This window comes from Eptesicus fuscus, chromosome 8, assembly GCF_027574615.1.
Source record: "Eptesicus fuscus isolate TK198812 chromosome 8, DD_ASM_mEF_20220401, whole genome shotgun sequence".
Taxonomy (NCBI): domain Eukaryota; kingdom Metazoa; phylum Chordata; class Mammalia; order Chiroptera; family Vespertilionidae; genus Eptesicus; species Eptesicus fuscus.
Window position 1 is genome coordinate 81,706,724 of NC_072480.1, and position 15,255 is coordinate 81,721,978.

General features: G+C 51.2%; 1 protein-coding gene across 4 annotated transcripts in view; it reads left to right on the forward strand.

Moving 5' to 3' along the window:
- Positions 1-15,255, forward strand: part of RAB11FIP1 (RAB11 family interacting protein 1) — a 34,271-nt gene that overhangs the window by 17,309 nt on the left and 1,707 nt on the right. For 2 of the 4 annotated variants that reach the window (XM_054720048.1, XM_054720049.1), the window contains exons 4-5: positions 8,511-8,619; positions 13,586-13,834. The exons of 1 other annotated variant lie outside the window; for it this stretch is intronic. In XM_054720048.1, coding sequence (XP_054576023.1) covers positions 8,511-8,619; positions 13,586-13,804 — 328 coding nt within the window. In that variant the 3' untranslated portion in view covers positions 13,805-13,834. Of the gene's footprint in view, positions 1-989; positions 1,128-8,510; positions 8,620-13,585; positions 13,835-15,255 lie in introns of those variants that run through there. One more of the 4 variants, XM_028152523.2, reaches the window with a different exon arrangement.

Below are 15,255 nucleotides of genomic sequence, written 5' to 3' on the forward strand. Positions count from 1 at the left end.
ACCTCTCCTCCTTGCACGTTGGCACTGGTTTGCTGTCATGCGAGACCCTTGGTCACACTCCTGTGACAGTTCTCTGTGTGTTTACTCTGCATCTTGTTTCGAGAGCCTGAGAGAGCCTGGGGGTTTCTGCTTGTCAGCATGACTCACATCCACTCGCAGTGTTCCTGTGGTCTGGGTTGGGAGAGGCTTGTATTTGAGATTCTGCTCACTGTGATTTCACACACACACACACAGACTCACACAGACATGCATAGACTGTTGCTCTTCAAAATGTGTGCGTGTTGCCCTGTGGTGGATCTTTACTGCTTTGAGCTTTCTGGGTGCTTTCTGTGTATCACTAAAAGGAACTGTGGGCTGCCCTACCCGGTTTGGCTCGGTGGATAGAGTGTCGGCCTGCGGACTGAAGGGTCCCAGGTTCGATTCCGGTCAAGGGCACATACCGGGGTTGCGGGCTCGATCCTCAGTAGCGGGCATGGAAGAGGCAGCTGATCAATGATTCTCTCTCATCGTTGATGTTTCTATCTCTCTCTCCCTCTCCCATCCTCTCTGAAATCAATAAAAATATAAAAACAACAACTGTGGGCTGTCACTTTACCTGGATCTTTCTGTTTCTGTTGCAAAGCCCTTTGTGTGGCAGGTGTGCTCAGTGATAAAAAGTGTCCCTTTTGTATATTAAGTATTGGTGTGCTCCTTTATAGCAATAAGTTCTCCCCTTTGAACGAGTTTACTTTTACATGTTTTTTTCGCCTCTCAAGCAGCATCTGCAACTGACCAGCAGATTTTATTTTGTCCTTTTTGCAGACTGGAAGTGTCTCCAGAGGTTCAACCCACAGCCAGGCTTCCTCCTCCCCCTGTCTCTCTTCCCTTTTTTTCTGCTCTCCCTTCCAGTCCTGCTCAGACACCTGTCCCTCCTCAGTCGGGGCATGAGGCCGAGACACAGTCCTCAGAATCTCCTTCTGTCTTCTCCGCTTCCTCCCCTCCCCTTGCAGCTCCCATTTCCACATCCACGCCTATCAGAAGCTGGCCTTCCACCGACCAGGGCCAGGCTGGTGCTGAGGAGCCCTGGTTGCTCCCTGACACAGAGGTGCAAAAGGAGAGTTTAACACAAGTTCCAAATGCTGTTTCTTGTGCCCTGGGATCACTTTCCAAACAGCCACCCCCTGCAGTGTGGAAAGGGACGGAAGAGGCTCCAGCGGGGAAGACGAGTGAGGCGGACACAGAGAAGGATACCAGTGGTGATGACTCAGCAAAGTGTCTCCTGAAGCAGCCTGAAACGGGGCAGCAGGAAGAACCTCCAAGGTTTCCCCCCAAAAAACAACAAGACTATACCCCTTCATCAGAAGGGGCCCGAGAAGTAACATTGGCCCTTTCAGTGAGAAGCGGCAGGACGGAAGGCCCGGCTGGGAAGCCTCCAATGGGGGTAAAGACAGATGGGGAGAGTCCGTCGGGGCTTTTTGAGGAGGACAGAGTTAGGGGTGGGGAAATGACTTCCACAATCAAACAGGCGGTACCCCCTCTTCGAATGGGAGAACCGGTCCTCTCACTTAACTCCACAATGGGAAGACAGGAAGAGATGGGTCTGAATGGCAGTGAGGGCCCAAAGAGAATCAGGAAGCATGTGTCATTTTCTGAGCAGCTCTTTACGGAAGAGGAGGTGGAGAAGTCCCCTGGACTGGTCGGAGAGGACGAAAGTAATCCCCAGGAGCTGGGGCGTGAAGGGGCTGCTGCCGGCGACGTGTGTGACAGAGAGCCTGCTGAGTGTCCCCACGCAGAAGACTCCGAGGGGGAGGTTGTGATTGAGCCCCGGCCACTGAATTCCGGTGTGCCAGCTGCCATGGCCAGTCACCTGCTGCTCCCTTCCCATGAGGAGCGTGTCTCAGAAGGCCCAGTGAGTGAAGCAAGCTTGGGGAAAGGCATGGAGGAAGACGATACCCTCCTGGCTCAAAATCAGAGCAAAGCCAGTGATCACGAAGGTCTGCTGTCTGATCCCCTGGGGGACCTTCAGTCTGCCTCCGATGTTAAATCTCCAGCCACGGCTGATCTGGACTTAACCCTTCCTTCCATTCCTGAAGTGACATCGGATGATGAAAGAGTGGACGAGGTGGAAGATGACAGTGAGGCAGCAGAGGTAGCAGCTCTGGAAGGAGGAGCTTCTTCCTGGAGCAGGTTACCTGCCCATTCTGAGAAGGCGCCGAGTGGCGAGGCAGGTGGGTTGGCAGTGCCCGCAGACAGCCTGCATGAGCTCAGGTCGAAAGCACCGGAAGCATCTGTTAGGGGTTCTTCAGAGCACACTACAACTTTAGAAATTCATAAGCCAAATCTCGGCAAGAGCTCACGCTTGGACACCCGGCTGCCAGGCCCTGGCGATGGCGAGGAGGCAAAGCTGATGGGAAATGGGAGGCAAAGGCAGCCTGCTGACTCGGCCCTGGATTCTCCTATCTCCAGCCCCTCCTTTTCTGAGCCCTCTCCTGCCACACACTCTTCCCCTAGCTACCCACTGTCCGACACTCACCACACCAGTACAGCAGAATCTCAAAAAAAAGCAACAGCAGAGGGCCTCCCTGGTAAAGTGGAAAATTCTGGCAAGAGGAAGCCGCTTCTTCAGGCCTGGGTCTCACCCTCGGAGACACATCCAGTCTCAGCTGGAACTGGGTCAGCCAAGCACAGGTGAGAGTCGGGGAAGAGTGTCTTCATAAACTTGAGCAATGTCCCCTTTGCTTTTTCCTGCAGAGGTTATTATGGCTTTCTAACCGCACAGATGTTCTGATGGTGCAACCCACCTATTTTGCTGGTAGGGCCTATTTTATAAGGGCTGTCTCCTGTGGTGGGAACACCTGAAGACACTCCTGTGTTTGTAGCGAGAATGTAGTAGTAGTCTTCCAAAATAGTTTAGGAATTATTCTGCACAGATTTGGAGCTCTAAAATAGCTGAGATGCACTGTGATGAGTATCTTAATGGTCTCAGAAACCAACTGAGATTGAGCGGTAGAACCAAGCAGTGTTTTAAATTTTCACCGCCCAGTGTGAAGCTGGCATGTTTGTTCTGAACTCTTTCTTTACTGCCGGAGAACAGAAGGCTTTGCAAGGGCTCCCACAGTGGAGTCCTAGGCTGTAGTTGCATCCAAAAAATAAGAGGCCGCCTTTAGTGTTCTCCTGACATTGAGAACGAGGACAAGGGGCTTGTGAGGATGTCAGGACACCTGGCTCTAAGGGTGTGCGTTGTTGGCTTGCATTTGGCTGCCTAGAGCTGACTGCTTTCATTTCTTTTTTTTTTTTTTTCTTTTTTTTTTTTTTTTAATTTCTTTATTGATTAAGGTGTCACATATTTGTCCTCATCCCCCCATTCCCATCCCACCCCTCTCCCCACGCATGCCCCAATCCCCTGTTGAACTTAACCGTTGGATAGGCTTATATGCATGCATACAGGTCCTTTGGTTGAACTCTCCCCCTCCCCCCACCCTCCCCCTACCCTCCCCTATCCTCCCTCTGAGGCCCGATAGTCCGATCGATGCCTCCTTGCTTCTGGTTCTGTTCTTGTTCCTCAGTCTATGTTGTTCATCATTTCCCCTAGATGAGCGAGATCATATGTCACTAGATATATACTAATAAGAACTCAATGTGAGACGAGCAATAATAGTTATGCTGACAGGCAAATGAATCAATCTGTAGCGAGCTTCCCCCTGGACCAACAGTTCTTTTGAGACCCAATTTCAATGTCCAGTAGTTCCTTATGTGTACATGTCAGCACTGACCCCTCAGCTCTGGATGGTGGACAAATGGTGGTAATGGAGGTCCGACTCCCTCTGGTTTGGTCTCGGCCGAACCCAGGGGCACGGCGTCACCCAGACTAAGGGGCACGTGGCCTCACCCTTACCCAAGGGGCGCGTGGTCACACCCGGGCCTGGGACCCAGCCTCACCCGGATGGATCCAGGGGCGCACGGCCTCACCCGGACCCAGGATCTAGCTTCACCCGTACCCAGGGACGCTTGGCCTCTCCCAGACCCAGGGGCACGTGGCCTCACCCGGGCCTAGGTGCACGAGGCCTCATCCAGATCCAGGGACACATGGTCGCACCCGGACCCAGGGACGCTTGGCCTCTCCCAGACCCAGGGCCACTTGGGCTCACCCGGGCCTAGGTGTACGAGGCCTCACCCGGATCCAGGGACACATGGTCTCACCCGGACCCAGGGACGCTTGGCCTCTCCCAGACCCAGGGCCACTTGGGCTCACCCGGGCCTAGGTGCACGAGGCCTCATCTGGATCCAGGGACACATGGTCGCACCCGGACCCAGGGACGCTTGGCCTCTCCCAGACCCAGGGCCACTTGGGCTCACCCGGGCCTAGGTGCATGCGGCCTCACCCGGATCCAGGGACACATGGTCTCACCCGGACCCAGGGATGCTTGGCCTCTCCCAGACCCAGGGCCACTTGGGCTCACCCGGGCCTAGGTGCACGAGGCCTCACCCGGATCCAGGGACACATGGTCTCACCCGGACCCAGGGACGCTTGGCCTCTCCCAGACCCAGGGCCACTTGGGCTCACCCGGGCCTAGGTGCACGAGGCCTCATCCGGATCCAGGGACACATGGTCGCACCCGGACCCAGGGACGCTTGGCCTCTCCCAGACCCAGGGCCACTTGGGCTCACCCGGGCCTAGGTGCACGCGGCCTCACCCGGATCCAGGGACACATGGTCTCACCCGGACCCAGGGACGCTTGGCCTCTCCCAGACCCAGGGCCACTTGGGCTCACCCGGGCCTAGGTGCACGAGGCCTCACCCGGATCCAGGGACACATGGTCGCACCCGGACCCAGGGACGCTTGGCCTCTCCCAGACCCAGGGCCACTTGGGCTCACCCGGGCCTAGGTGCACGTGGCCTCACCCGGATCCAGGGACACATGGTCTCACCCGGACCCAGGGATGCTTGGCCTCTCCCAGACCCAGGGCCACTTGGGCTCACCCGGGCCTAGGTGCACGAGGCCTCACCCGGATCCAGGGACACATGGTCTCACCCGGACCGAGGGACGCTTGGCCTCTCCCAGACCCAGGGCCACTTGGGCTCACCCGGGCCTAGGTGCACGAGGCCTCATCCGGATCCAGGGACACATGGTCGCACCCGGACCCAGGGACGCTTGGCCTCTCCCAGACCCAGGGCCACTTGGGCTCACCCGGGCCTAGGTGCACGCGGCCTCACCCGGATCCAGGGACACATGGTCTCACCCGGACCCAGGGACGCTTGGCCTCTCCCAGACCCAGGGCCACTTGGGCTCACCCGGGCCTAGGTGCACGCGGCCTCACCCGGATCCAGGGACACATGGTCGCACCCGGACCCAGGGACGCTTGGCCTCTCCCAGACCCAGGGCCACTTGGGCTCACCCGGGCCTAGGTGCACGAGGCCTCATCCGGATCCAGGGACACATGGTCGCACCCGGACCCAGGGACGCTTGGCCTCTCCCAGACCCAGGGCCACTTGGGCTCACCCGGGCCTAGGTGCACGCGGCCTCACCCGGATCCAGGGACACATGGTCTCACCCGGACCCAGGGACGCTTGGCCTCTCCCAGACCCAGGGCCACTTGGGCTCACCCGGGCCTAGGTGCACGAGGCCTCACCCGGATCCAGGGACACATGGTCTCACCCGGACCGAGGGACGCCTGGCCTCTCCCAGCCCCAGGGCCACGTGGGCTCACCCGGGCCTAGGTGCACGAGGCCTCACCCGGATCCTGGGACACATGGTCTCACCCGGACCCAGGGACGCTTGGCCTCTCCCAGACCCAGGGCCACTTGGGCTCACCCGGGCCTAGGTGCACGCGGCCTCACCCGGATCCAGGGACACACGGTCTCACCTAGACCCAGGGACGCTTGGCCTCTCAGACCCCGGGGCACGTGACCTCACCCATGCCTAGGTGCACTAGGTCTCACCCGGATCCAGGGACACACGGTCTCACCCGGACCCAGGGACGCCTGGCCTCCCCCAGACCCAGGGGCACGCGGCCCCACCTGGACCTAGGTGTACGAGGCCCCACCCGGATCCAGGGACACATGGTCTCGCCCGGACCTAGGGGTGCGTGGCCTCTCTCAGACCCAGGGGCACGTGGCCTCACCTGGACCTAGGTGCACGAAGCCACCCGGACCCAGGGGCGCGTTACCTCTCTCAGACCCCTGGTCGCGTGGTCTCACCCGGATCCAGGGGCTCACGGCCTCACCCGTACTCGGGACCCAGCCTTACCCGGATCCAGGGGCCCACGGCCTCACCCGGACCCAGGGTTCAGATTCACCCGGACCCAGGGGCACATGGCCTCACCCGAACCCGGAATCCAGCTTCACCTGGCCCCAGGGGCGCGTGGCCTCACCCAAACCCAGGGGCGTGAGGCCTCACCTAGACCCAGAGGCGTGTGACCACATCTGAGCCCAGAGGCTCGCAGGCTCGCCTGGACTCGGGTCTCAGCGGGGTTTCGTCTTCTTGATCCCAATTCCTGTTGGTCAATTCCCTCTCAGCAATTCCTTCGGTCATTTTCTCAGAGCTCCAGGGCGGCTGCCGCAGAACTCGTTGGGCGGCGGGCTCGGCAAGGCTCCGGTGTGCCCGGTACCCGGCGGTGGGCTGGTCCGGTGTCGCTGCGTCGGCCCCTGGGTCTGCAACGGTGGCCAGTCGCTGAGCGTGCGCACCTGGCCACTTCGGGGCATTGAGATTCTTGAAGGACTCGGAGGTCAGCAAGCACGGAGTCTCCCACCCCATGTCTCCCAGGGGCTCGTCTGTCCGTGCTCGGCAGCGAGTGGAGCCGTCCCCTCAGCCGGAGACCGCCGGGGGAACTGCGCCGAGCACGTTCCTGGCCACCATTGTGTCGCCTGAGCCATAGTTCTTAAAGTGTGGACTTTGGGTCACCGGCATCAGCATCATCCTGCGTACCCCTCTCTTTTATTCTAGTTGTAGAGCATCTGCTCAGCCAGCCCCCCGGTCTTTCTGGCTGGTGTCTGCTCTGCTCTCCCGTCGTAGTCTCAATATTGTTGTGGTAGGCAACGATCAGGCTGCCGCCCTATGTCTCCATCTTGGTCCTCCTTTGTACAGTTAAGTCTTGATTGTTGTTGGTGTCACTGGGAGGAATTGTCCTCCAGGCCAATTGGCCGTGAGGACCCTCTTTGTCTATATAGGAAGAGTTGCTGTGCAGGAGACATGTTTGTGGGCCGGGTCTTGATGCAGCAATGCCTTGGCGCTCACTGAGTCTGCCTCTAGAATGCCTCCCTTATGCAAGTGATTGAAATCTGGTGTCATCTCCCACCAACCACTAGATGCCCTCGTTTCTGGGTCTCCAATGCAGTGTGGGTCAGCCACTACCTGAGGCACTCAGCAGGAAAAAGCTTCTGCTCAGCTTGGCTGGGGCGGAGCTACAGGGTGGAGCCTACAACCTTGGCTTCCTGTCAGCCCCGCCCTATGAGGCTCCTGTGTCTGTGTCCCTCTGTATTCCTTGCAAACACCTCTGAGAGAAACGCGCCCTGGAGTTTCGCCCACTGCCAAACAGTCCAGTCCCTCCCCTAATGAATCTGGACTCCCAGATTCTCGCCTGGAACTGGGCTTCAGTGCAGTTGGAACTGGGTCTCAGCGCAGTCTGGCGTCCCTGTCTCCTTCCCAGCAGGGCCACCCAGTGGCGCAGGCAAAAGTTCGTCCTCTGCGCACCTTCCAGTGCGCGCGTCTGGAGCCGCCGCTTCTCTATGCCTCCGCCACCACAGCCCAAATTCATTCCCCCAGCGTGCGCCTGGCTTCCCAGGGATTCGCCCGGAACTGGGGTTCAGTGCAGTCGGAACTGGGGTTCAGCACGGTCCTGAGCTTATGTCTCCTTCCCGCTAGGGCAGTTCAGTGGCGCAGGCAACAGTCCGTCCTTTGCGCCCCTTCCCGTGCGTGCCTCTGGAGCTCTGCCTTCCCCCGCTCCTCTGTGCCTGCGCCCCACAGCCCAGATTCATTCCCCCAGCCTGCGCCTGGCTTCCCAGGGTTTCGCCCGGAACTGGCGCTCAGTGCAGTCGGAGCCGGCGCTTAGCGCACTCCGGAGCCTTTATCTCCTTCCTGCCAGTGAACGCCGGCCAGGCCGTCAGCCGCCCCCTCCTCTCCGGCTCCATCCTCCCCGCAGGCGCGCGCTCGTGTCTCCGCCAGTTTCTCCATACCTCAGGCTTTTACGGCTCCCCCGATTGTCCCCGTGGCCTTCTCCTTCCCCCCATCTGTGGGCATTTCAGTCCGCCAGCTCTCCTGTGGTTCTGGACGATGTCCGTTCTGACCTCTAGTTGTGCCTTTGAAATTGTTGTGCCCGGCTGCAGGTTAGGTGTTTCACCTATGCCGCCATCTTGGTTTCTCCTGACTGCTTTCATTTCTACAGGAACATTGGCGTGTGTTAGAGCGGAGATGTGAACAGCGAGTCACCACTCTCCGCCCTCGTCTCTCTGGCTGGCTGCCATCTTTGAGATGGGCAGTTTCTCAGCGTTCCCGTTACAGAAAGCTCTAAGGATCCTTTCTCCCTTCTCTTTAGACCTCATCTTGTGAAGCCAATGAACACGACAGCCACCAAGATTGCTAACTCCAGCTCGGGAACTGCCACTATCATCAGCGAGAACTTGATCAACGAAGCTATTATGAAGGTATGTCTTTGCCCAGAAATGGGCATGATAGGAATCTAAAAAACCCCACCCATTTCTAGAGTCACCATTGTATACATCTCCTTGGGCAGCAGGTAACTCCAGGAGTAACTTAACCATATGTCTCATGTCTTTGGATAATCTCTGGAAACCCCTCCACTTGCCACCGAATAATTACTTTTCCCGTATGGTTATTTGGTTATTGTTGAATTTTTGTGTGAATCAAGTAGCATAATTGATATCGGCACTCGTCTTTAATGAGGAGAAAGTGTCACCCACCATCTGGCCCATTCAAATGAGGTATTTTCATTGTCAGGCATCCTTTCCTACCTTTTGGCAAGGATATAACATTCTTGTAGTTGTAATCATTGCACAGATATACTTTTTTATAACTTTATTCTGAAATCATTTCAAATTTTTAAAAAGTTACAAATAGGACAAAGAACTCCTGTACACCTTTCATCCCAATTAACCCATTGTTAGCATTTTACCAGATTTGCTTTTTCGTTTTCCCCACCCCCTCTTTGTTCTCTGTTTGTATACTCATTTTTTCCCCCAAATCATTTGAGATTAAGTTGCTTATATCACACCTCTCTTACCCTAAATACTTAAGTGTGGAATTCCTGAAAATAAGGACATTTATCAGAATCAAGAAATTTAACATTGATGTGATTTTTTTTTTCATTTATTGTCTATATTTCAATTTCACCAATTGTCCCATTAATGTCCTTTTTAGGGTAATTTTTCCTCTAGTCCAGGATCCAATCCAGGATCGCTCATTATGTAGAATTTGCCTTAGTTTATATATGCCTGGGATTTCCTCATGGTTTGGTTGAGGTTATACATTCTTGGCCGAAATTAACTATACAAATACCGTGTCCTTCTCAGTGCATTGTATGAAGAGGCGCATTATATCAGTTTGTACCAGGAGAGGAAGTGTTAACTCTGATGACTTTGTTTGGTGGTGTCCCCCCAGGTTCTCCAGTATAAAGTTGCTATTTGTCCCTTTATAATTAACTAGAAATTTGTGGGGAATTAATTTCAGGCTATGTAAACATCCTGTTCCTCATCAACTTTTTTTTTTTTTTAAATATATTTTATTGATTTTTTTACAGAGAGGAAGGGAGAGGGATAGAGAGCCAGAAACATCGATGAGAGAGAAACATCGATCAGCTGCCTCCTGCACCCCCCCCACGGGGGATGTGCCCGCAACCAAGGTACATGCCCTTGACCGGAATCAAACCCGGGACCCTTGAGTCCACAAGCCGACGCTCTATCCACTGAGCCAAACCGGTTTCGGCTCCTCATCAACTTTTGATTCACAGGCTTTAGTATCCATTGATGAATATGGCAGTTGCAAAGTAATGATATTTCCAGCCCCATCACCTGCATAGAAACACTTGAATTCTTTTTCCCTTTATAATATATCATAACCTTTTTTGCATGTTGCTACTTAATTATTCTTGAAATGGTTATACCATTATTCACTTAACCATTTCCTATTTTTGGATACTCAGGCTGTTTTCTGTTTTTCTTTTTAAAAAAATAAATTTATTGAAGTGACATTAGTTAGTAACATTACATAAATTTCAAGTGTACAACATTATAATGTTTTCTGTTTTGCAAGATGAATAACACTCTAGTCAACAATTACTTGCATAGGACTTTTTCCCTCCCGTTAGATTATTTCCTTAATCTCAATTTCCATGAAGAATATTGCTGGATTAGAGGGTTTCTTCTCTTTGAAAAGCTTAGGCTAACATTCAGCAACAACCACCACACAACAAAAAATAAACTCCCTACAAAAACAAAATCAACCTCCCAGTTGATTTCTGTTTTGCATGTCCTCATCCTGCCCTTCCTGGTTCTAAAGTCAGAATGATTTAGAATCCGGCCTTGTTGCAGCCCTCTGGTCTTTGACTCATTATCACTGGACTGGAGGAGAGTGATATACTGAGTGATTGATGACCATTAGTGGGCAAGGATGTGTTTCAAATATGTGGAGAGGAATTTCCTAAATGACTCCTGGGGACTGTAGTTGGTAAAAATAAAGTTTATTTATTTTATTTTTTTTGTTCATCCTCACCCAAGGATATTTTCTCCATTGATTTTTAGAGAAAGTGAAAGAGAGGAAGGGAGAGAGAAAAGGTGAGAGGGAGGGAGGGAGACAGAGAAAGAAACATCGATGTGAGAGAGGCACATCGATTGGTTGCCTCCCACTCTCACCCCAACTGAGGCCGGGGATTGACTTGCAGCTGAGATATGTGCTCCTGACTGGGAATGGAACCCTGAATCCCATCCACGGGCCAACACGGACCACTAAGCAAAACTGTCCAGTGCAGTTTTTGTGTTTTTTAAAGTAAAACGTTTTTGCTCACGACTCCTTCCCTCCTGCAAACATTTTTAAAGTGCTGGGTGGTGGTTGTCGCCTCTGACCGCACTGTACCCATGCCACCAGGAGCTGGGCTAAAGGCTCACTGAAGCTGGAGAGCTGAGTTTCAGGTCAAGAGGCTGAGTAGTAATAATGAATTGTGGCTGAAAACAAGTCAGCATCTTCTAGCCATCTTGCCGTCTCCTGAAATTACCAGCTGCAGCCAGAACTGTGTACCTACCTACAATGTTTTAGCCCTAGCCTAAAAATGTACCATAAACTTGAGCAGCTCAGCTTGGCTGGGTTCTGTGCTTGTGTAGAAGAGGCAGCGCTTGTCTTCCTGGAGTTAACAATATTTACCAGGAAATTGGGCAAAAGAGCAGCATAAAAGGGACATGAGAACTAGTCATGTAGTGGCCACCCATCCCCTCTTCCTTTTACTGTGGAATGCAGCTTGGCTCCGAAGAGAAACAACACCTCGCTTTCAGGAAGTTAGCAAGAAAGACCCTTGGCTCTCATTTTATTTACTCTTCAAAGCTTGTTTAACCAGGGGCTTATCTCCTGGCCCTGACAGAGAGAATAACGTGCCTTAAAGGCAACTGCTGCTTGGCTTGCTCTTGATTTGTAAGCCCCACTGCTGTCCCTCTGCCTGCCGGCAGCAAAGCTCTTCGTCCTGGACCATACCTAGTAAATAGTCGAGTAAATATGGAAAGTTTCCTGGAGACTGCTGTTGGCTGGCCATATAATGGATGCTTTGTGCTAAAGCATAAACAATGCTTATAAAAAGAACTACTCTTTGGAATGTTGCAGAGTAAGAGAGAGGTTAGAGAAAGAAATTGCATAGCTAAAGTTATGAAAGGCTTGCTGAATCCTTACTAGAATGGATTGGGGGGAAGGTATTTTTCTTGGGCCTCCATCCTTTATAGATGATTTATGCCTAGGCGTGTATTATTTACTCAGGTGGCTTTGACACTTCCATTTTAAAATAATATAGCCAACTACACTCAGAAATCATCTGTCCTGTTATATGGAAAAAGTTGGACACAATTTGAATATACATCATTATTATTGCAACTGTGTGGGGGAAAAATCCAGTGTAAGATCCTGAGAGGAAATGTGTGACAATGGGCACTGTTGTTTCTTGAATTAATGGATATTTTCTTTGCACCTCTTCCTCTTCATGGCCGATGCTCACCTTCTGAAATGCTGAATTGTTCTATAATTTTTTTAAGTCATCGCAATCCTAGAATCTTCTAATGATTTCAAAGTCCTGTATCCCTTTGGAATACAGAACTTAAATTGAATAACTGTTTGACAGTTTGTATGAAATACCTTAAGTGTGTATGCCTTTTTAATTCCACGCATTTTTATTAAGGAAATATTTGGAGGTGTAACCGAAGATTTATGTTAATACATTTTAATTAAAATGTTACTATATAATTGTGAAAATTGAAAACAACCTAAGTACTCAGGGAGAGAGATGGTTAAAATATGATGGAATTTTAAGCATCCATTAAAAAAGCAATTTTTGCTAAAATCTAGTGATGGGAAAAGGCTCACAAAATAACAATTTAAAGAAGCTATAAAACTATATCCTGACCCTAGCTGGTTTTGCTCAATGGTTAGAGCATTGGCCTGGGGACTGAAGAGTCCCGGGTTCGATTCCTGTCAAGGGCACATGCCCAGGTTGTGGGCTCTCTCTCTCCCTCTCTCTTCCTCTCTGAAAATAAAAATATATTAAAAAAACCCAAAACACTATATCCTGTATGATGTTAAAGTTGTAAAGTACACCATAAAGAAACCAAGGAAAAATAAGAAAGAGAATTCTATTGTGATCCTCCCCTAAGACATCCTGAAAATGCCCAGTCTTAAAAACCCCTCAGAATTAAGGCCCAGCATGCACTTTCCTGAATAATAAATTTAATTAAGGAAATAAATTTAAAGATCAAAAGTAAGCTAATACAGAGTTAGAATTTGGTTCTTTTCCACTTCATCAAAAGGACTAGGGCCCGGCCAGCGTGGCTCAGTGGTTGAGCATCGACCTTTGAACCAGGAGGTCATGGTTCAATTCCTGGTTAGGGCACATGCCTGGGTTGGGTGCTTGGTCCCCAGTAGGGGTGTACAGGGGGCAGCTGATTCATGATTCTCTCTCATCATTGATGTTTCTATCTCCCTCTCCCTTCCTCTCTGAAATCAATAAAAATATATTTGGGGGGAAAAAAAGAAAAGAAAAATAAGAAAGAGACCCAAATGTTATGCATTGGAGTTATAGGTAATATTTTTCCCCCACTCCATGATGAACAGATATTCCTTTTATAATTAAAAACAAAATCCTGTCACTTGGGGGAGGAAGTTAATGATAATTCATCTCCAAGGTCTGGTTCAGATGTCACTCCATCTTTGAAATGTGTCCAATCACCTGCATAGCAGTGGTTTCCTGTTTGTCCAGGTCCTAGAGCACATTGTACCCGTACCCTCTGAATGCCGACCTCCGGAGCCTCAGGTTACGGTCACTGAGCCCCTCTTTTGTATTTCTTTTAGCTATTTAGACTTCTTTGATGACTTTATGTCTTTTTCCCTCTTATTTCCTCTCCAAAGAAATACACCCCCTCGGACCCCGCTTTTGCTTATGCACAGCTCACCCACGATGAGCTGATCCAGCTGGTCCTCAAACAGAAGGAAACAATAAGCAAGAAGGAGTTCCAGGTTCGAGAGCTGGAGGACTACATCGACAACCTGCTCGTCAGGGTCATGGAAGAAACCCCCAACATCCTCCGAGTTCCGGGTCAGGTCGGCAAGAAGGCAGGGAAGATGTGAATGGCCAGCGTACAACACTGAGACTTTTTTGTGAGTTTGTTTCCACTTCCTCCTGAGGTCAAGGACTCCGTGTGCCTGATAACCAGCCTAAGGCTCCAAGTCACCATCTATCTCCCTTGCGTGGTATCTGGCAAGAGTCAGTTCTGCCAATTGAAGCCAGGTTACTTATTACAATGAGTCCTTTACTGTACGTTCCCAGGGTCTTATTTTTAAATGCCACTGTGCCTTATGTTGTGAATAATTTATGCCCTGAAAGACATGGTCATAAGATCTGATCCTGGCCCAGAGAGTCAAGTGGCGCCAGGGGTATTAACGTATTTTAACATTGGGGTTTCCTTTCTTTGATACTGAGACTAAAGTACGTATCCCCCAGTCATTAACGCTCGGGGTGAAATGAGAAGGTGCTGCGTTACACATACTTTCGAGGCTTTTGAATAGCTCAGGTGTCTGTTTGGCTGCAGAGGTTAAGTTTTGATACGACATCAACCTCCTGGGCTTCTTAGACTTGGTCCTGCTCTGACCAGAGCAGAGGGGTTTAGGGAAAGCCTCTGAGTGTGCCTTTTAGATTTTTAACAAGTTGCCTTTTCTAAACATCACTTCCACTACTCTCTAGCCTTAAAATGTGCTCTTGAGAAGTAGAACAGGGGACTGAGAGAGTCACTTGGCACTCAATTCCGGGGGAGTTGGTCCAAGTCTCTCCCCCCATAATAGCAGGGTTCCTGCTGGCTAGATTGGCCTAGTCGGGGCCTTGATAAGGGATTGGGTGACCCAGGCCTTATTAAAACAGTTTCACCAGATATGGGATGGTTTTAGTAGGATTCCTGTGGCCTTTTCCCCCTGTGCCTTGCTTTCCCTGGCAATTCTTCCTGTCATTTGCCCCCTTGTTAAAAAATGGTAAAGAGCAAGAAAATGCTCTTTTTGGAGTTGCTTATTTTTAAAACTAGATTAACACACATGTTTTTAAAAATTAGGACACTTGCCTGGTATTATTAATCTTTTTTTTGTTGTTAATCCTCATCTGAGGATATTTTTCCATTGATTTTTTTTTTTTTTTAGACAGAGTGGGGGAGAGAGAGGGAGAGGTGAGAGAGATACATGGATTGGTTGCCTCCTGCACACACCCCGACCAGGGCAGGGGAACCTGCAACTGAGGTACGTGCCCTTGACTGGAATCGAACCCGGGACCCTTCAGTCTTCAGGCTGTTGCTCTAGCCACTGAGCCAAACCGCCTAGGGCTCTTAATCTTAATTAATAGTACCAATTCAAATTCTTCAGGTAATATCATTGTTAGTAACCTAATATTGCAATTAGAAGGTTTCTGTATTACTCATGTTTTTTTCTCCTGGTTGTGACAGAATCTCACCAGATCTTGACCTCTCTCCTGGGGGAGGAATATCGCCGGCCAATGGGGTGGGCAGGGGTGGCAATACTAGCCGGTATTAAATTGGAAA